Source organism: Agelaius tricolor, unplaced genomic scaffold (genome assembly GCF_023055355.1).
Source record: "Agelaius tricolor isolate 1412-34295 unplaced genomic scaffold, bAgeTri1.0.p SCAF_14, whole genome shotgun sequence".
Lineage (NCBI taxonomy): Eukaryota > Metazoa > Chordata > Aves > Passeriformes > Icteridae > Agelaius > Agelaius tricolor.
This window is the reverse complement of record NW_027269274.1, coordinates 1451276-1471007: the sequence shown is the minus strand read 5'-3', so window position 1 is coordinate 1471007 and position 19732 is coordinate 1451276. Positions and strand designations below refer to the sequence as shown.

Here is a 19732-nt window from a genome sequence, read left to right as displayed (position 1 = left end):
GTGATAAAGTTCTGGAGTGGCCTGCCTGGGGAGGTGGTGGAGTCCCCATCCCTGGGTGTGTTTAACAAAGCCTGGATGTGGCACTGGGTGCCAGGGTTCAGTTGAGGGGTTGGGGCTGGGTTGGACTCCATGCTCCTGATGGTCTCTTCCAGCCTGGTCCTTGTGTGTCTCTCAGGTGCTTCAGGAGATGGCAGGAGCCCCTGGGTGTCTCTCACAGCCTCTGGGGTTGGTGTTTGCAGTGGCAGCCCTGCGCTGCCGGCCCCACAGGCCCAGGGACGGTACCCCAAGGGGGGTACCCCTGCAGGCCCATGCTGGCAGGCTCTGCTCCCGCCCAGGCCCAGGGAGCATTTGCTGTTCCCCTCTGCAGTGCAGCCCAGCGGGGCTGGCTGCCTCCCATCCCTGCCTGCCTCAGCTGCGGATCCAGCCCGGCTCCGCTGCCTTGGCTCCCGCCGCTCGCTGCCCTTATTTGGTAACGCACAGCTCCGAGCTCTGCCTGCAAGGGGCTCTTTTACTGCTTTAGGGACTATTTTCCACTTTCATTTTTGATCTCTAAAGCCGTGGATTGTGTTTCAGCAGCGGTGCTGGCACAGCTTAACTCCTAAGTGCCGTCAGACTGGAATATTGTGCTTTTTAGAAGTGCTTGGCTGTTTTGCTCTCTGCTTTGCTGCTGCAGAGGCAATATATGGCAGCACTTGTGTTTATGGGGTATATACACCTTGTCAGCATAACCTGCTTATTAAAATGACTTCCAGAGTGCATCCTTCAGTGCTGGGATTACGTTCTGGAGGCCAGGTTTTAATTAGCTGTGTGATTTGTTGGCGTTTTCCGTGCTGTGTTCCCAGGAGGGGAAGCGGCGCCCAGCGCCGGAGCGAGCTTGGACAGATTGAGCTGCATCACTTGCTAGGGCTCAGCAGAGCATCTCTGGGCCCCTGCCAGAGAGGATGGGGACTGTTTAAAGTGGAGAGAAGGGAGAGGCCTTCGGGAGGTGGAAGACTCGAGTCCGGCAGTAGAAAGGAAGGAATCAGACTTGCAGACTCAGAGCAGATGTGGGCAGGGGTGTTGTGCTGGGTTTGCAGCACAGCTGAGCAGCAGGACTCTGCTCTGCTCAGCTCCAGGGTGTTGTTTCCTAGAGTTGAGGCAGGCCTGGGTTTTTTGCATTTATCTTTGCTTTATTAAGCCAGTTTCTGGAAGGCTGAGCGTCTGTGGCAGCTCAAAGCTCCTGGGTGCTGCCCATGTCTGCCCACAGTGTTGGTGACAGCTGGCTGTGCTCTGTGAGCTCTGCAGAGGAGACACCAGCTCGGAATTCACTCAGAATCTGTCCAAGACTGCTCTCAGTTGGCTCATCCAGAGAGAAGGAGGGTGGGCACGTGGCAGTGCGATAGGGAAGGATCCACGGTGTGGGAACTGTGGTTAGAAAAGAAAGTGTCAGTGCTGTGCTGTGACAAAAAGTGCAGTTGCTGCCTTGGAAAATACAGAAAAAGAAGCGTTGCTAAAACCCAGTAATTATTTTTTCCAATTCTGCTTTCTGGCAGAGCCCCAAGTGAAGTTTCTTGTACTTCCAGAAAGGTTTGAGTGAAAATCCAGGAGGGAAATGGGCAGGAAGGCCCCTGACCAGTCTTGCATCTTGGTAGATGTGGGACAGAGGAGCCTGCAGGTACTGCTGGGAGAGGGAGAAGTTCTCTTCTGCCATGTCCATGTTCATTTTTACAGATTCCTGCAATTTTTACAGATTCCATGGCAGGAATCTGTAAAAATGAACGGGTTAGATACAGAAATAGTGGAGTGCTGGAAGGGATCCCTTCCGGTGTAATGCCTCAGGAGTGGAGCTGATTCTGCCCTTGGAAGGGAGGGATGAGCTGAGCAATCTCTCCAGGGGGCTCCCAGCCCTGTGAACCTGCATTTGGGATTCTGCAGGAGGCAGTGGGCTGGCAGTTCAGGAGGGCAGCACCTGGTGCAGAGGGAGAGAAACAAATAAAGCAATTCAGGAAAAGGATCCCAAGCGCTTCATTAGCTCAAGAAAAATTGAAGCACTAAATTCAATTTTATTATTTCTTCCATTCTTCCAAGCAAGACCTCAATAATATTATCAAATATTTATTTAATCTCCCTACATATTTTTTTGGCAATGCAGTTTTTCTTGAAGCCAAATCCATTTAAGAGCTGAAAATGGAGTTGCTTTATTGAACAGCTGAAAAATTTGCCTTTTCTCTTGCGTGATGCTGTGGCGGCTCATTCCTTGAGAAACACACACGAAATGTTTTTAAATAGAAGTGACTTTTATTATGCTGTTCAGTCAGCTCTGTCTAATAGCAGAGCAGTATTCTTTCCATGCTGGTCAACACTGATGCTTCCAGAGGGGGTTTGAAATTTGATCTTCCTTGTTCTTCCTGTGCTCAGACTGTCCAAGCTTTCCCTGCCTCCTGCCCCCACTTCCTGCCCTGTTTTCAGCAGGAACTTTCATCCGGAAAAGAAGCAGCAAGTGAAGAAGCAAATGTGAGAGTGAAATCCAAGGGGTGAGCAGCCAAAATTCAATGAAATTCAGCCAGAAAATAAATATGCTTTGGCTTACTGCCAGGGTAAAATGTAATCTGAAAAGACCCAAAGATGTTGAGGAGGGAATGTCACAGGGTTCCTGTCCTGAGAATTGTGGTGGTGTCTCACAGGGAGGTTTGTCATGGAAACTATTGAAATGGAGATTGGGAATGGCTTCCTGGGTCAAGGATCCAGCTCTCAGGCTGGGACAAAGGCTGGAGCCACAACAGTGTGGCTTCTGCAACTCCTGTGACATTAGTTTGCTGAATTCCCTTCCTATAAAGTACGAATCCTTCTCCTTGTGTGTAAAAATTGATTTTCTGTGCTTATGAGGGAGAGAAAGGGATGGCCTTTCCATTTGTCCAGGTGACCTCTTATTCAGGGTTTCTTTTCATGCCAGACCAGAGATGGAGCTGAGGTAAGACAGAAACCCTCAGTGGGACCAGCAGCTTCCTTGGGATCCTGGGTTGGCCCTCATTAATGTGTGCAGCTCTGAACCCCTCACTTAAGGGGTTTTTTCTCTCTTTTCCTCTCTCCTCAACACGGAGAGATTTTTTTCCTGACTTGGTTCTGTTATTAGCCAGGAGCCATCAAGGTGCTTTGATGATTTATAAAGAGATTATTCTAAAGTAGCTTCTCCTGGTTGAAGTTACCCATTGTGTCCATAAATGAGGCTGCACCTTAATGCTCCCAGGGGTCCTGGTGCACTCACTGTGTCCTTAGCAGCTTTCTCTGGGGGATCTTGCTGTGCTTTGCCATCTCAGATCTCTTGTAGCCAGTGCTGCCCATCCAGGAACACATTATCCATTGTGATGGCAAGGAGAGGAATGGTTTTAGGAATGGTTTTCTTGCTTTTTTAGCCTGAATGGATGTCAGATGGGATATGGTGTAGTTCAATCAGTGGGGTTTTGGGTTTTTTTCCTTTCTACTTGTGCTGCTCTCCCTTCTGGCTCTGTGTTTTCACCCAGCATCTTCCCTCAGTACCAGAGATAGAAAAAAGCATCTGGTCTTTCCTGCAAATGTTTCCTTTTGGAACTGCCTGTGTATCCAGTGTCTAAATATTTCTCTCTTTTCGAGTAGCAGTTTTCTTTTTGAAGGAGACCAAAGAGGTTACGTGTAGAAATAAAACAAACACTGGTGTGTTCTGAACTCTTTGGAGCACAAGGTGTTTACTTAAAGGTGCATTTCTCAGGTCAGCTTTAGCGGACATTGATATTCAGTGTCCAGCTCTCAGGTGGATAATTTTTCTCTCTCTGAAATCTCTGCTCAGTCTTCTCCTTTTGCTTTGATACCTCAGCTCCAAGTTAATAACAATTACATTATTTCCTGTGTTGTTACAGCTTGAACAAATGAAGCAGCAATTCCCACTGGTAGAGCTTTGCATAAATGAATATAATAGCAAGAGGGTGGTTACCCTCGTGTCTTGCAGATAGGAGTTGAGGGTGGTTATTTTAACATAGAAATTAAAATATATTTAGATCACAAATCGTGCACGCTCTCAATTTAAATGTTGGTTGCAAGCATGATTTTTCCCCCCTTTATTCTGCTTTAAAAAGCAAAGTGTTGAAAGCCCTTGAAACACAAGATGCAGTAGGACAAAGCAGGGAGGTAACAGACGTCACCACAGCAGAAACCACTGATAAATTCTGTCATGCAATTAGTTCAAGGTTTGAATCCTGAGTGATTGGGCTCTTTGCAGAGGGAGGGGATTGCTATGGGACCTTTGGGCCTGGGATAGAATCCCTGAATGGGTTGGGTTGGAAGGACCATGGCAGGGACACCTTGCACTGTCCCAGGGTGCTGAGAGTCCCATCCAGCCTGGCCTTGGGCACTGCCAGGGATCCAGGGGCAGCCCCAGATTTCCCTGTTCCATACCAACCCTGCTCACCCGTGCTTCAGTCTCCCCCCTTGTGGAATGGCACAACTGTTGGCAGCATGAGGCTGGAATTGAGTGGAGTTCTTCCCCCAGGCTGAATGTGCAGGGCCCAGGTTTGGTTTCTTGCTGGGGTGGAGCTGTGGGTGGCTGGAGCTCCTTTGGGACCTCAAAACCCCGTTCTGCTCTGAGCTGCTGTGCTCCCAGCAAAGCTCCATCCCTGAGAACTGAGAATGAAAGGATGTCTTCTCATCACAAAGAGAGGCATTGCAGCAGGATCAGCTTCTTTTTTCTCCCTCTTCATGGAAATGCGGGAATGATTAATAATCAACACATTTCTGTAGCTGCTTTTGTTCTATATTCTTTGAACCTCTTAGGCTGTCATCTATTAATTTTAAATCTCAGAGGGAACAAGTATAAAATAGATGATGGAGTAATCCAAGGGTTTCTGAAAAGGTGAAACTTGTCTGTGACTGAATATGTGCATTTTGTGTTATTCTCCAAGTCTTCTGTGTGAAAATACTGCATTTGAGCACAAGAGAGGTCTTCATTTTGTCTTTAAATAAACTCCTCATCTTGTGGAGCATTACCATCCTTGTGAGTGTATTAAAGCTGTGCAATTTCATAAATACAAAGTCAACAACTTCTATTTACAGTGTGTCCATCATTGCCAGCTACGTTACTTCTTCATTGCTGCTATTCTTTCATATTTAAAATAAAAAGAAAAGATACTATCAGTGTGTTTATTCTCTCCTGTGAGCAGGCTTTGGCCTAGGGAAAATATCAGGTATCTAAGTATAGAAAAGTCTGAAGAGAAAATGCTAAATTTCAGCAGGGAATTGCTGGTTTTCTTTTAATTTTAGTTTTGCTGTGCAAAACTGAGTTTGGTTTTTCCAAGTAATGAAGAAACAGCTGTGTTGGTGTTAAATATTCAGTGGATTTGTAAGTGACTTATTTAAAGATCTTCATCTTTATAAGATTTCCCTCATTTGAAAGCACCCTAAAGTATAATTTTTTTGTGAGGGGGAGTAATTTCTCTTGGTTCTTACCTTTCTCCAGTTGGCATTTTGGGGAATCTGGGTTTAAAACCCGAAATAACAGCACACCTTTTTGTTGCCAGCAAAGTATTTGATTCCTGCTCTCTCCAACTGCAGAAAAGTTGGTGAGGACCTTCTCCTAAGTGCTTAAAATAGGCAGTGGAGATTTGGAAAAAATGATGAGTGGTGGATTGCACAACCAGCCTGGCTGGAGCTGAAACTGCTTCCAGATCTTTCTGGAATGGGTGTGCTGGAGAAGGACAGGGGGAGGGAAATGGGCTGGGGCCCCCAAAGCTGAGCTGGGCTCTGGCAGCAGCCAGGATGGTTCCTCAAGGAGCCACAAAAAGGAGAGGGGAGAGACTGCAAGGGCAAGGAGGGACAGGGAATGGCTTCCCACTGCCAGAGGGCAGGGATGGAGGGGATGTTGGGATTAAATCCTTCCCTGGAGGGTGGGCAGGCCCTGGCACAGGTGCCCAGAGCACCTGGGGCTGCCCCTGCATCCCTGGCAGTGCCCAAGGCCAGGCTGGGCAGGGCTTGGAGCACCTGGGACAGTGGGAGGTGTCCCTGCCATGGCTGGGGTGGCACTGGGTGGGCTCTGAGGTCCCTTCCAGCCCAAGATATTCCATGATTCCATGAACCTTTGCCATTCTCTGAGAGGTGTTTGATGTTGTCTGGGGGAGCCTTGGGTGGCAGCAGTGTGTGTTCAGGAGCTTTCTGAGCTGTCCCATAGACCAAGGGTGGAACTGACGTAGTGGCAACACTTGATGCCCAAAACAATGGGAGAAACATCTCAAGGGGAGACTGGAATTGATGCCCAAAACAGTGGGAGAAACATCTGAAGGGGAGACATGGGAATGTTTGACTTAGGTATTTTCAGGCAGTTTTGTGTGAAAAAGGTGTTGATGTCTTGGGTGGGCTCTGAAATACCCAACTCCCTTCTCCTGTCATTTCAGCCTCTCTAACCTTTTTGCAAATTTGCAATTTTGGAGAAGTCTTGCATTATATTTTCAAATAATCTTATTAATGTACTACCTAAATGTGACATAAAATTGCATGTGGTGGAATCCATGGTAAGAAAAAGCAAAAGCTGTCTTTGTCAGGTTTTTCACTGTACTGTGAAAGCAAAAGTTGGGCATTTGAGATGTTGTTGCTTGGGCTTGGACTGGAGGGAAGGGTTGGAAGTTTGGAACCTGCTGGCTTGAGAAGGAGCACAGTCTAGTCAAGAAGAGAATGCAGAAGAGAGAAGAGCAAATGAAGAGCATGGGATAGAAGGAATGGCAGTTGGAATAACGTCGCTGGCAAGTTTCCCTCTTCCTTGAACCCCAAAATACTTTGGAACACGGGGGTTTCTACCCTTCCCAGGATCCTCGCTTTTGCCGACTCCTCTGTGCTGCCGGTGCACGCGGAGGGTAACCAATCCTCGCTGTGATATTTCAGGAGCTGCAGGTGGCAGAGGCCCACGTGGGCTGTGAGTGTCCCACCAGTGAGAGCATTCATCTCTCACGTGGTGCAGTTGCAGCCTCACTTTATTCTATGTGGAGCAGTTGCTGAGGGAAGAGCAGGATTTAGCTGGGAAGGACTGAAAAGCACATTTAATACGTGCCCATGGAGCATTCCTCATCCTGAAGGGGTAGTGTAGGATTATGCAATCCCTTTTTCCTGCAGGGCCTTTGTTGGGTGCTCAGGCTTGATGTATCATCATTTCATCAACAGTGACGTAGTATTTTATTTTTATACTACCTCATTGTGCAATTCTGCCATTTTTCACTGTGTATCATGAAGATCTGAAAGCAAAATGCATTCCTTCCTGGTTAATATGCAACAAACAGTCTATAAAAAGATGTCGTTACTGTGCAGTAATTGCTTTATTTATCACCTTTCCTATGTGGCTAAAGCTGCTTGAATCACTGAGCGGAGCAGGGAGCTGTGATGCTTTGGGCTGCTTTGGCTTCACTTTTAATTTTTGGCTTTGGATTTTTGGCTCCTGTTGTAGAACTAGACCTAAATTCCAGAAGGATGGTGTCTGACAAGCACGGGTTTATCTTGCAGAGTCATCAGGACTGTGGGTTACAGATCAATGACCACGATGGTGCTCAGCCAGCACATCCTTGACTTTGTAAACATCCAAGGCAGCGGGGTCTGGAGATCTAAAAGTCTTCTGGCCAGAAAGTTCATGTAGTTTGACCTGTGGCGAAATACATTTGGTGGCCATATGAAGGTGAATAAGGCAAAGTTGAGCTTCTCATCCACTTCAGAAATAGATTTCATAGAACAAATACTAGAAAATAAATATATTGGGTGCTTTTCATTGTTTGTTTGAGATCAGTAGCTTTGTTACAAGGGAGAAGATGTAAGGAAAACATGCTATGCCTTCCCTTCTTGCACTGGACGAGGTCAAACTCTTGTAGCCCTTTCTGGGTGCTTCAGGCAGGAGAGGGGGTTACTTGCAGTTAACAATTTGGAAGTTAAGCCTAACTTGAAAACTTTCTTGACTGAAAAAAGGATGGAAAGAACTGCACTGTGACTAAATCTAGCATACAATTAATTCTTCTCTGCAGTTCTGTGTGTTAATTGCTGTCATTGTGCGAACTGATGGTTTAAGCAAAAATAGAAAATTTTATAACTAGTGTGTTGCTTACAATGCAGAGTCTTAGCTCCAAGTGCCAGCCCGCAGTGGCTTTTTGAATCTCTGCTGTGCTATCAATCTCTGTGAATCATCCTGGTGGAAATGGAAAAAAGGGTGAGGAGCAAACCTGGGAAGTGCGGTTTGCACTTTGCCTGCTGCTTCAGCAGCCCCAGGCTGGCAGTGGGGATGAAGTGGAGCTGAGTGTTTCTGCAGAGGTGCAGCTCAGTGTCCCTCCTCATGCCCTGAGCTCTGTCCTTCCCCGGTGTCACTGTCAGAGGGCCCCAGCTGAGCCATGCCCAGCTCCTGCTGGCTCTGGTTTTGGGGTCCTGGGCTGGTAAAGCAGGGTGGAATGGGATCATCTCTAAGGTCCTTCCAACCCAAACCATTCTGGGATTCTTTGCCCTTCTGTGAAAGGTGTTTGGTGTTGCCTGGTGGGCTCTGGGGATGGATTGGAGGAAAGGCATGAGAAGAGTGATGGTGTCCATCTCAAACAGCATCCAGAGGTGAAATTACCAAGGTCTGTCTCAGCCCCTTCAGCAACGTCACCCTCTGGCAGAGCTGCCATGACCTGTCTCCAGCATGGGGCGTCTCCCTTTCTGATTGATGTGCATCCAGAATACCCATGGACAAGCAGCTCTGCTTTTCAGGCACACAGGATAAACCCCAGGTGGGTTTCTCCTCACCTTGCTGCTTCCCAAATTGCGGTGCTGATCCTTGGGATACACCAGGAGCCTGGAGAAAGGCAATGTGAATGAGGAGCCTGAAGCCTGACATCCACTCTGCTGCCAGAGAGGCTGGGAACAGCCTCCTGGCTCTTCTGGCACTTTGTTTGAACTTCTGAGCTGCTACTTTAGGCGCTCCCTTTGAATAGCTGAATTTATTTTTTTGCGTGTTCCGTTGCTTAGCGACGACAGGAGGAAAAACAGTCACTGCAGCTCATGTGGGTTTATTACTGATAAGTTAGCATCTCTGATACAGAAATGTATTTTTAATAAGACTAATGAGCTGTGATTCCTGGCTTTAGCCAGGCAGAATGTTAAATAAACTGTGCTGCTGCACTGGGTATAGAACCTGACACCCTGAGGGGTTTGATGTTACCTCAAGCCATGCCTTGAATGTCTGTGCTTGTGCAGGCTGTTGTTTGAGGGTGTTTTATGCTGCTGCCACTTCATTAGGTGAGGACTTTCTTCTATTTTTTTGCCCAGTTTTCCCTAGCAAGAGAAAGGATTTGATTTAAGAACTAAACTGACAACAGCAGTGAAAAAATCCAAAGCAAAAAGCCCCCAGCCTGACAGAGTTTACCTGCTGAAGTACAAAAACTCCAAGCTGAAAGTGCAGAAACCAAGTCTGTTTGCCTGGGAAAGCACTGGAACATGTTCCCATTTTAGTCTGGTACCGTTTTTGACTGGGACAAGTTATAAATTTTCTGGTCTTGCATCAGATGTTGGCAGCAGCAGTTAGTTTTTATCATGCACGGGGTGACATTCCTGTTGCTCAGAAAAGCATTTGTCTGATCAAGAGCTTTTTGGAATTTGTTTATAAAGCTTTCCTTGCTGCTGGAATGGTTGGAGACCGTTAGCAGCAGGAATCCAGATGATGATGATGAGAGGCTGAAGCCATGGCTGTGTTTGTTCCCTGCTTTTCTAGATTGCCTGTTCAAGCTGTGTCCCATGAACCGCTACTCGGCGCAGAAGCAGTTCTGGAAGGCAGCAAAGCCCGGAGCCAACAGCACGACAGATGCTGTGCTGCTCAACAAACTGCACGTGAGTATCCCTCTGCAGGGCCCTCCTCACACCCATCCTGCTCCAAACGAGCATTTCCAGCCAGCTTGGCACAGTTATGGAGGAGACTCCGAGCGAACGTAGAAATAAATCAGCGTGCGAGATTCCTTTGGAGATGTCCAGTCCAAGTCTTCAATCCTCTTATTTATGGCACAGTCACAGGATAAGCTGAGTTGGGAGGGACCCCCAGGGATCATCCCAGCTCCTGGCCCTGCACAGATACCCCAACAATCCCACCCTGTCCCCAAGAGTGTTGTTCAATGCTCTGGCAGCCTCGGGGCCGTGCCCATTCCCCTGGGGAGCCTGGGCAGTGCCCAGCACCCTCTGGGGGAAGAACCTTTCCCAAAAATCCATCCTAAACCTGCCCTGGCACAGCTCCAGCCATTCCCTGGGTTCTGTCTGAGTCACAGAAAGTGGACAGAACCCCCTCCTGTTCCTGCTCAAGGCCTGTGTCCCCCAGTGCTGTTTCCACGATACTGGAGTAGCCCTGGCAGCTCTTGTCTTTAACCTGAGATAAAATAGAGAGATAAAATGCTCCAGGGAGCAGTTTGGGTGTTAAAAGCATAAAAAAGGGACCCTTGAAACAATTTCACAGAGAATTCTCAGGAGCTCTTGTCTTTAACCTGTGGTAGAGATAAAATGCTCCAGGGGAGCATTTTGGGTGTTAAAAGCATAAAAAAGGGACCCTTGAAACAATTGCATAGAGAATTCTCAGGCCCTGCATCCCAGCATGGGAAACCAGGAGCTGCTGGTCAATCTATTGGGACTGCTCAAACAAACATTGCTGCTGTTGATATATGGGAAGGTTGATGGGTAATTATGAGTAATTATGAGGCCAGACAGCCTCTCCTTCCTTATTAGCTTGCAGTATTTAATATTTTCTGGGTAAAATGTTGACATTCAGCAGCTGAAAACTCAGTAAGGCAGTTGATTGCTGTTTTTAGAGCTCCTATATAAAAAAAAGCCAACTTAACTTAAATACCATCTGTTGACTTTAGAGTTAAATAAACTCAGTGTTTATGTTAAAATTACATAGCTGGAGTACTTCATGTCAAAATTACAATTCTGAATATTTTTAGGTTCTTTGAGCCTATATTAAGCTCATTGTAGCCTGGAATACGAAATGGCCCCGTAGGAGAGTGTCACTTGCTGATTGCCATATGGCTGCCTTGCTCTGCACTTCACAAAGACCCACTGGTGGACTCCTTCTGCTTCAAGAAATGTATTTATAACCCAAAAGTATCAGCTTGGCAGGGACAAAGCTATTTTGGTAGCACAAAGCTCCCTCACCTGGGCCGTGTTTCTCCTGTTGGTAAGGGAAGGAGGCTGTGGCAGCAGGTTTAGGGTGAGGGGGGTTCTGGGGTTGGCTGTGCATCAGCAAAAGGGAGAGTTTATGAGTTTTCATGGACATTAGAGTCTAAATACTGCAACATGTAGAAGGAAAAGGCTTTGGCATTGCCCTGGATTGCATTCTCATGTGGAGCTGTCTCCCTTTCCCTGAGTACGTCCCAGTGTGGGTGTCTGGGACCTCTCCCTGCTCAGCTGACACTTGACCCTTTTGTGCCAGGGTCCTGGAAATGCAGGATGAGGTTTTTCCAGGGTGAGGTTTTTCCAGGGTGAAATTTTTCCAGGATTAGCCTGAGCCCAGTAATGCTCGCACAGAAATGTCCCACCAAGACCTGCTTGATTTGGAGGAAGGATTTGAGTGCCTTGCAGTTTTATTGGGCTTTATTCAATCTGCATCACTTAGATGTGAACTCTGATGGGCTGGATCAGGTCTGCAGTGACCTGGGGCTTGAAAATAATGGTGTCCCATGGACATTTCTATATCAGAACTTCTTCCTGCCAGTCCTGTGTGTCCATGTGTCACCTTTCCCACTTGCTGGCACATGGAGAGCTCTGAACCCCTGTGCTCACAGCTGTGAGCTCTGCCCAGGATGAGATTTCTTTATCAGAGCATTGCATTTCCAACGCAGCTGATGATGCAAGACGTGTTCATCATCATCACTTGCCTTTTTTGGCTTCTGTTTGTCTGCTGGTGGAATTTATTGTCTGCCATGGAGCTCTCCATGCTGAGGTCAGGTTATTTTAAGTTAATGCCATTTAAGGGATTTCAAATCTGGGACACTTGTCTCTCTCTGTGGTCGCAGCGTCTGAGCTGCTTGAGGAGCTGACATCTAGTGGCCACAGAATTGCTTCTCCTGGAGTGACTGTCAGGTCTGAGGAGTGCTTCTGTAGTACATCCTAAGTCCTAGTTGAACTTGCACAGAAAAGAAAAATTGGGTTTTGTGTTTATAATAAGTGTGGCACCAGTGTGGCAGGGCAGTCCTGGCTGTGGTTGCTGTTGTTTGGGAGGGCTCTGGTGTCTTCAAGAAACCTTTTATTGACAGAATACTTGCAACACAAGCAAAAAAGTTGTATTTTAGTAATACAGAGAAAATGGTGTTGCATTGCGTGACTGAATGAAATTTTGGATTTGTGAGAGCAGCTGTATCTCAGGTTCTCCTGGAGTAAGAAGGCAGTTTTCATACCTAGCACAGCATCTGAAAACAGCACATTTTGAGTGAGCTGGAGCTGGTGAAATTCTCTAACAGTGTGCAAACAGCTGCTCCTTTGTCCTTCACCTCCCTGTAGTGAGGATCTGTGGGCTTTTCTTCTCCAAGAAAAATTTGGACCCACCACAGTCCTTGAGACCTGAGAACCAAACCATAATCCTTGATGCTCAGCCTCCTAAAAAGTCCAATTTTAAATTGCTCTCCACCTCCAGATAGCAGTTAAAGCACACACAGATTTATGTTTTTAATTCAAAACATCATCTTTCCTGTGAAGTGAAGAAGTTCTTTACTAAATGAAATTGTTTAAAAACAGCCTGGGCCAAATAGCTCACTTGTAAAACAGCAATGGCAGGAGTCTCATTGTTAATTATTAATTAGGGCTTTGTGTCTTTATAATAATTCAATTTGGCAAGGGTTTCCCCTTTGCTTGCCCTGTCAGGGTGGTGCAGAAACGCTCAGCTGTGGCACAGAGGCTCCATCAGCTCAGGGAGCACAAGCCCAGGTGTGGGGAGTGGGGAACTCTCCCATCCAGAGCTGCAGTGGGCATTTCTCTGTGCCTCCCCTGTGGTCCTGCTGCACAGGGAGGGGCACTGGAGGCTCCAGAAAATCACAGCCTGGATGCCAGCTGGAGCCTGTATTGCCAAAGGAAAACAGAACCTCAGCTTGGGTTCTTTTTCTTCAATTTGTGTAGAAGTCAGTAGAAAGGAAGATAGAATTCCTGGCTGGAGCTGTTACCCATCCCCTTTTCACCTTTCCCTCCCTAGGTATCTGTCTTCTGTCTCGTCTGAGCTTTTCATTTCATGTTTTATTCCAGAATTTTGTCCAATTGTACCCAAATTACGGGTTACTTAAATGATGTGTGTCTATCTCCCCAAACAGTTGAAAAAGGGAATTGGAAATTACACTGTTGGAAGCTGGAAAAAGAGGAAATTAGGCTCTTTCAGATGCTTGCTGTTTTTCCAGTCCTTTGAAATAATCTTGAAGAAAAGGGAGTTTTGTAAAACCCCCTTTTCTAAAACACTCAGCAATTGAACTGTTCTCCTTTAATTTCAGCATGCAGCAGATTTGGAAAAGAAACAGAACGAAACTGAAAACAGAAAACTGCTGGGAACAGTCATCCAGTATGGGAATGTCATCCAGGTAGGCTGTGAACATCTGTGCAAGCTGCAGAGGATTTAGTTGAAAATTGCCTGCTCAGTGGACTTCAGATTTCTGGGATTGATGATCAAGAGCCTGTAGTTTTGCCAGGTTTCACTGTGCTCTGCAGGGGGATCCTGGGTGTTATATCTGTGATGTGATCAGTGTTTTATTATGGGTTAATTGTGCTTGGTTTTGATGTCACCATTGATGGTTTTCTTCAGAAATCCTTGTTAGAGCCCTCATTAGAGTTGTTGGGAGGTGGCACATGTACAACACCAAATATCCTCTCACAGTGAAATCTTGACACTTAAATCATAAACTGACACAGAGAAAGAAAATCAATAGAAATAGAAATCATAAACTGACACAGAGAAAGAAAATCAATAGAAATAGTTATATTTTTTTGTTAGATCAGACCAATCAAAGCAAGAGAAGAGCAGCTTTGTCTCTTACCAGGAAGAGCCACTTAGTCCCCAGCATTTCACAAGTTTTGGTCCTGGGTTTTTTTGGACAAGTTGTTTTAAAGGGATGAGGGCTTCTCCATGTGTTTGTCCTAGCTGGGCAAGGGACAGCTGGATTAACTGAAGGTGTTTTGTCCTGTGTCTGGGTGTGAGTGGAGCTGTGCCTGGGTCCATCAGGGTTTGCCCAGAGCTCAGTTTGCTCTCCTGTGTAGCACTGCACTTGTCTGATGCACGCTCGGGTTATTGAGGGGAGGAGCAGGAGCATTCTTAGAACTGAACTCTGATTCTTATTCTAGCTGCTTCACTTAAAAAGTAACAAATACTTAACAGTAAATAAGAGGCTTCCAGCTCTGCTAGAGAAGAATGCAATGAGGGTGACCTTGGATGAAGCTGGAAATGAAGGCTCCTGGTTCTACATCCAGCCCTTCTACAAGCTGCGCTCCATCGGGGACAGTGTAAGTGCTGGGAGCAGGCTCCTCACACATCCCTGGGGCACAGCCTGCACTTGGGAGGCCTGGCATTGCAATTAAGGCAATGCACACATCTCCCAGGGCGTGATGATGATGCAGGAACAACCTTTTTGCTATGCTGTCATGAGGGGGAGGAAAATTGCTATGGTAACTTGTATTTTGGAAACGTGGAATGATCTAACATTGGAGGGAATAAGGGACCTAATTAGGCTGGCCTTGCACAATTCCTGCTCAATTCAAAATGGTAGGAAGTGTTGAGCTCCTTCAGGAGGTTTGGAAGGAATAATTAGCATCTTGGTTTTCAGTGTTGTCAGCTTAGAATCAAAATTCGTCATCACTTTGGATGTGAGGAGTGAGGTAATAAGGAAGTGAAATGTCCTGCTCATGGGAAATCTTTAAATGCATTGCCATTTTAATCCCTTCTTGTGCAACATCTGAGTCACTTGGGTATGGAATCTGCCTAAAACCAGGAGGTCATAAGTTTCAGGGTGCTCTGGGGTTCAGGCCAGGTGTGTTTGGCAAGCAACATGGTGAATTTATCAATCAGCCATCATTTATCCTGTAGCCCCATCTGTACCAGAACTCAGTCTGCTTTGTCTGCAAGGCTGTGAGTCCAGTAGCATAGGGGTTTTTGCCTCAGTCACTGAGTTTGGTGAGCTAAATTCTGAACCAGACAGAATCCTGGTGGAGCACTCAGACTGCCATCTCTCCAGGCTGCAAAAAGGTGATTTCCTCCCATGGCTCCCATTAAAAAAAACTAAAAATGAAGAAAAAGAGCTTTCTCAGGGTGCAAATTTGTCTGATGCTGCACTTCTCTGCAGGTTGTCATTGGAGACAAAGTAGTCCTGAATCCTGTCAATGCTGGCCAGCCTCTCCATGCCAGTAGCCATCAGCTTGTGGATAATCCAGGATGCAATGAGGTAAGGGGACTCTGGCACAGCTGGAGCAGCTGCAAAACCTCTCTGTGCTTCAGCTTAGCTCTTTGTACATGGTTTGGGATTCAGCAAGTTGGTTGGTACCTGTGGCACTGCTTATTGGGAATGGTTATCCTGGTAATCAGTGACTTAAGAGTTTTGGAGCTCTACTTTCTCTTGGGGGCTGGCAGAGGTTTGAGTTTGATCTCTTTTGCATGGCTGGCTAAAAACAAGTTGTTCCTTCCAAATCAGGAGTTGTGGCACAGTGGTGTGCCCCATACTAGTTACTGTGAAGAAAGTTAAATCTGCCAGCACAGATGTGTAACAAGTGGCTTCCAAGCAAGTCAGCTCTGCAATTACTTGTTCTGGAGCAAATACAGAGAAGACTTTGCTTCTCCAGAGTGATGCAGCCAGGCCTGCAGTGTTCTGGTGAAAATTGTCTAGAAAATCAGACAGTGGCTCCAGGCAGGATCTTGTGCAGGCACAGGACAGTGGGACTGATGGTCTCATTCTCCTTCCAGGTGAACTCAGTGAACTGCAACACCAGCTGGAAAATCGTGCTCTTCATGAAATGGAGCGACAACAAGGACGACATCCTCAAAGGGGTGAGAGGCAGAGCCGTGCCTGGCTGCAGCTGGGGCCCTGCTGGGCACTGCCCCTGCTGAGCCTGCTGCCTGCCTTTGCCAGGGGGACGTGGTGAGGCTGTTCCACGCCGAGCAGGAGAAGTTCCTGACGTGTGACGAGCACAGGAAGAAGCAGCACGTGTTCCTCAGGACCACGGGCAGGCAGTCAGCCACGTCTGCCACCAGCTCCAAAGCCCTGTGGGAGGTGGAGGTGAGGACTGCCAGGCTGGGGCTGCCTTGCTAGGAACAATTCCTCCTTCTGTTTAAAGCTCTCTGTCTGCGCTTCTCGCTTTAGGTAAAATTTTCCTGGTGTTACCAGTTGAAATTAGAATTCCTTCACTTGCTTTCTGTGCACAGTCACAGTGGAGCTCTGATCTCTGATGGTGCAGCACAGAGCTCTCCAGTTCAGGTGCTTTACAGTTCAGGAAAAGGGCACAGAGAAACATCAATGAAATCATTTTCTTACCAGTCACTGAAGTTTAACAACAGCCTGTAATTTCCACTGTCCTGCTGAGTGTACTGAAGGCTCTATTTTTGGTGTGGAATAATGTGATTATGTATAGCCTCATCTGATAGGAGGCTGCAGCCCCTTGCTAGTCTGTCTGAACTGGCTTTTTAAATTCACTTGGCTTTTAAACAGAGTGACTAACACCTTGGCCATCACTGGCTTCTGAAAATAGCCTCAGTCTGTTGGTATTATTAGCATTGGTTTATGACTTTTAAATCTGATTCAATTATGAAATGCATATAAGAATCAAAAAATAAATTGTAATGATGGATAGGTGTTTTTATATTCCTTTTCCAGAAGTATCTGCTGTGACATTCAGCTTCTCCTGTATTTCAAATGAAAGTCTGCCTGTAATTAGCATGACTTTGGCATGTTATCAGTCTGTGGTAACTCCCCATGTGTGTGCAGTTACCTGGACAGGTGAGAGTTCTTCCCTCAGCAGAAAGGAGCAGGTCAGCTGTGATGAGTTTTCTTTAGGAATCAGATTAACCCTAACCCACAGAGCAGCCAATATGGGGTTACAGGTGCTGGAGGCACTCCTTGCCCCACTTTTTCAGTAAATACAAATATTTATTCTTTTGTACAGCATTGTTGCATTTGAAATATTTCTAGGTGTCTTCCCTCATCCACTTCAAACAGCCAGAAATTTAGTAATAGCCATAGGGTAATGGATTTGTTGCCTGCTGTAGGGGTTTGTTTCAAGACCTGGCAGCACATGCACATAGAGAGCCCCTTCCTTAATTCATTCACAAGCTGGGGGGAACTATTCCCAGCCAGCTCAGAGCATTCCCTGCACAGTCCTGGTGACAGATGAAAGGTTTTTATCATTTCTCAGCCCTGCTTGTGTTTGCCCTTGCCTGCACTGGAATGAGGCAGGTCCTGCAGGGAGGGGGTCTGTGCTGCATTCCAGGTGTGTTCCCTGTCCCTCAGGTGGTGCAGCACGATCCCTGCCGGGGGGGAGCTGGCTACTGGAACAGCCTCTTCAGGTTCAAGCACCTGGCCACGGGGCACTACCTGGCAGCAGAGGTACGTGGGCTGGGCTGGCACCTCTGCCTGCCTCACACTGTGCTCTCCTCCTTTGGCACCTTCTCCAGATCTGTCGTTTCCCACCCTGGAACTGGACATGGGGAGGGGAGGAGAGAGGTCATTTGGATTAATACCAAAAGAGATGCTAAATGTAGGAGATCAGATGAAAGAGCTGAAGGAATATCGTGGTTTGGGGTAGTCATGAGCTGATTGCACTTTTTGTGTGAATTCTCGAGCCGAGAACTTCTCCTGCAAAGAATAGGCACTAAATAGTATCCTGTCATGTGGGCACTGGATTCAATGTGACTTTATTAACTGATGAATAAATGGTAAATGACTGAGAGCCTTGGGGGGAAAATGAATTCAAGTGTTGGTAATTTCTCTTGAATCACTGATTTTTGAGCAGAAGCATAGAACTGAGTATAAAATGAAAACACTGACTTCAGACCGGTCTGTAAGAACTGCAGATAGAGAAAAGCCCAGATTAAAGTCCTATTTTATATTCTTCTGATAAGCAGATTGGAAAACCAGAAGCATTTTGTCACATGCACACTGCAAATCCTTTTCAGTAGTGGTCCAGTGTAGAGCTTTTCCAGTAAATCTTGGGTTTTCTAATCCACCAAAACAAAAAAATGCTCTGAGATCATACAAGAATATCCCAGAGGAGATTGCTCACCTGATCCCTGGTTACAATAATGTTTGTTCTAAAAGATTTCTCCAAGCCAGTAGCTTATAGCTGGAAGTTCCACTTGGAATTTAAACAACAAAAAGAAAGCATTAACTGGGTAACTGTGTACTCTTGCTCCTGTAGTGATTCCCCTGGATGAGAGAGCTCTCCCTGCACGTTTGCAGGTTATGTGTCAGGTTGGCAGCCTGGTGAGCCGTGCTGGGTGTGGGCAGTGTGCTCTGCATGCCCAGAGCAGTGCAGGGCACTGGTGCCCACGGGAGCTCAGCTGATGCTCAGGCTGTGTGCCCCTTGCAGCTGTGCTGGAGTTTGACCTGCCTGTGATTCTGTTCCATCAGGTAAACCCTGACTATGAGGAAGATGACCTGGAGTGTCAATCCTCAGTAAGTATAGGCAAGGGAATGGTCCTGCCCCTGACTCAGGAGGGCTTGGCACGGGCCCAGGGCTGCCCTGGCCAGTGCACAGCTGGCCCAGGCTTCCTTGTTAGTGAAGAAACTAAAAACCTGAAAGCCTCTGGAGGCCTTTATGGCCTGTCCAAAGAGTGGGTGTTGACACCTTAGTGCAGAACCCACTTGGAACTGAATTAGCACATTACCTGAACCCCCCTCAACTCCTCCCTTCGTGGTATCTTTTTCTGTCTTCCTGTTTCCTCAACCTTTGCTTCCTTGGAGCTCTGTCCTGCTGTGGGCTGGAGATCAAGGTGCTCAAGGTGACACCAGATGGGACTCGTCCCTGAGGGAATGTCCCCCAGTGCTGTGCCTGTCTGACCTCTGTGTTAAACAGCAAATTTGCTGTTATTGTACCTTGTCTCAGGAAAGCAGAATAACAGCAGGAATGGCAGGGGGAGAGTGGTTCCAGTGCCATTCCTCTGGTTTTCCTGTGGGAGCCAGTCTGTGTTGTCAGTAAATGTTGTTGTGTCAGAGATTGAGTGTGTGGTGCTCTGTATTGGCAGAAGCTTCCCTTTGATGTCAGAGGGACCCAGCATTGCTTCAGGAGCTGAAAACAGAGAAAACTGGAACAGCACTTTGCTTTGTGGATTTTATTTATTTAGTTGGGTTTGATGATAGGCTTATGCAGCTTTCTTGGCCATTTATCCTGTATTATGGAGGACTTGAGCCATTTGGGTATGACAAAGAGCTATTCCTTCCATTCCTAAGAGATAGATGTGATGCTTGGAAATCCTGCAGGGTGCATTTTTCCTCCTAAAAGGATTTTTCATTATAGCCTGGCCATTTAAATTCTTCCCTCGCCCTCAGATACTGAGCTGTTATCCTCATTACTTCTTGGTGGCATTTGGCAGCTTGACTGCAGTAAACATGGCAAAAAAACTGAACAAACCCCACCCACAGCTGTTCCCTGGGGTGTGGGGGGAATCCAGAGGTGTTTTGTTGGGTTAATTGTTTGAAAGTTAAATCAGTGTTGAGGGGCTTTAGGTAGACACCCTGCTCCTGTGTTGTGTCCTGCTGACATGTGCATGGATAACACCCATGCACTGCCTCAG

At 46.8% G+C, this 19732-nt stretch overlaps 1 protein-coding gene across 7 annotated transcripts in view; it reads left to right on the top strand.

Moving 5' to 3' along the window:
• ITPR1 (inositol 1,4,5-trisphosphate receptor type 1) overlaps nucleotides 1–19732 on the top strand; it is a 162013-nt gene that overhangs the window by 38140 nt on the left and 104141 nt on the right. For all 7 annotated transcript variants that reach the window (XM_071439294.1, XM_071439295.1, XM_071439293.1 and 4 more), the window contains exons 4-11: nucleotides 9716–9831; nucleotides 13458–13544; nucleotides 14302–14460; nucleotides 15297–15395; nucleotides 15911–15994; nucleotides 16077–16223; nucleotides 17451–17546; nucleotides 18570–18614. In XM_071439294.1, the coding sequence (XP_071295395.1) occupies nucleotides 9716–9831; nucleotides 13458–13544; nucleotides 14302–14460; nucleotides 15297–15395; nucleotides 15911–15994; nucleotides 16077–16223; nucleotides 17451–17546; nucleotides 18570–18614 (833 nt within the window). The remainder of the gene's footprint in view (nucleotides 1–9715; nucleotides 9832–13457; nucleotides 13545–14301; nucleotides 14461–15296; nucleotides 15396–15910; nucleotides 15995–16076; nucleotides 16224–17450; nucleotides 17547–18569; nucleotides 18615–19732) is intronic.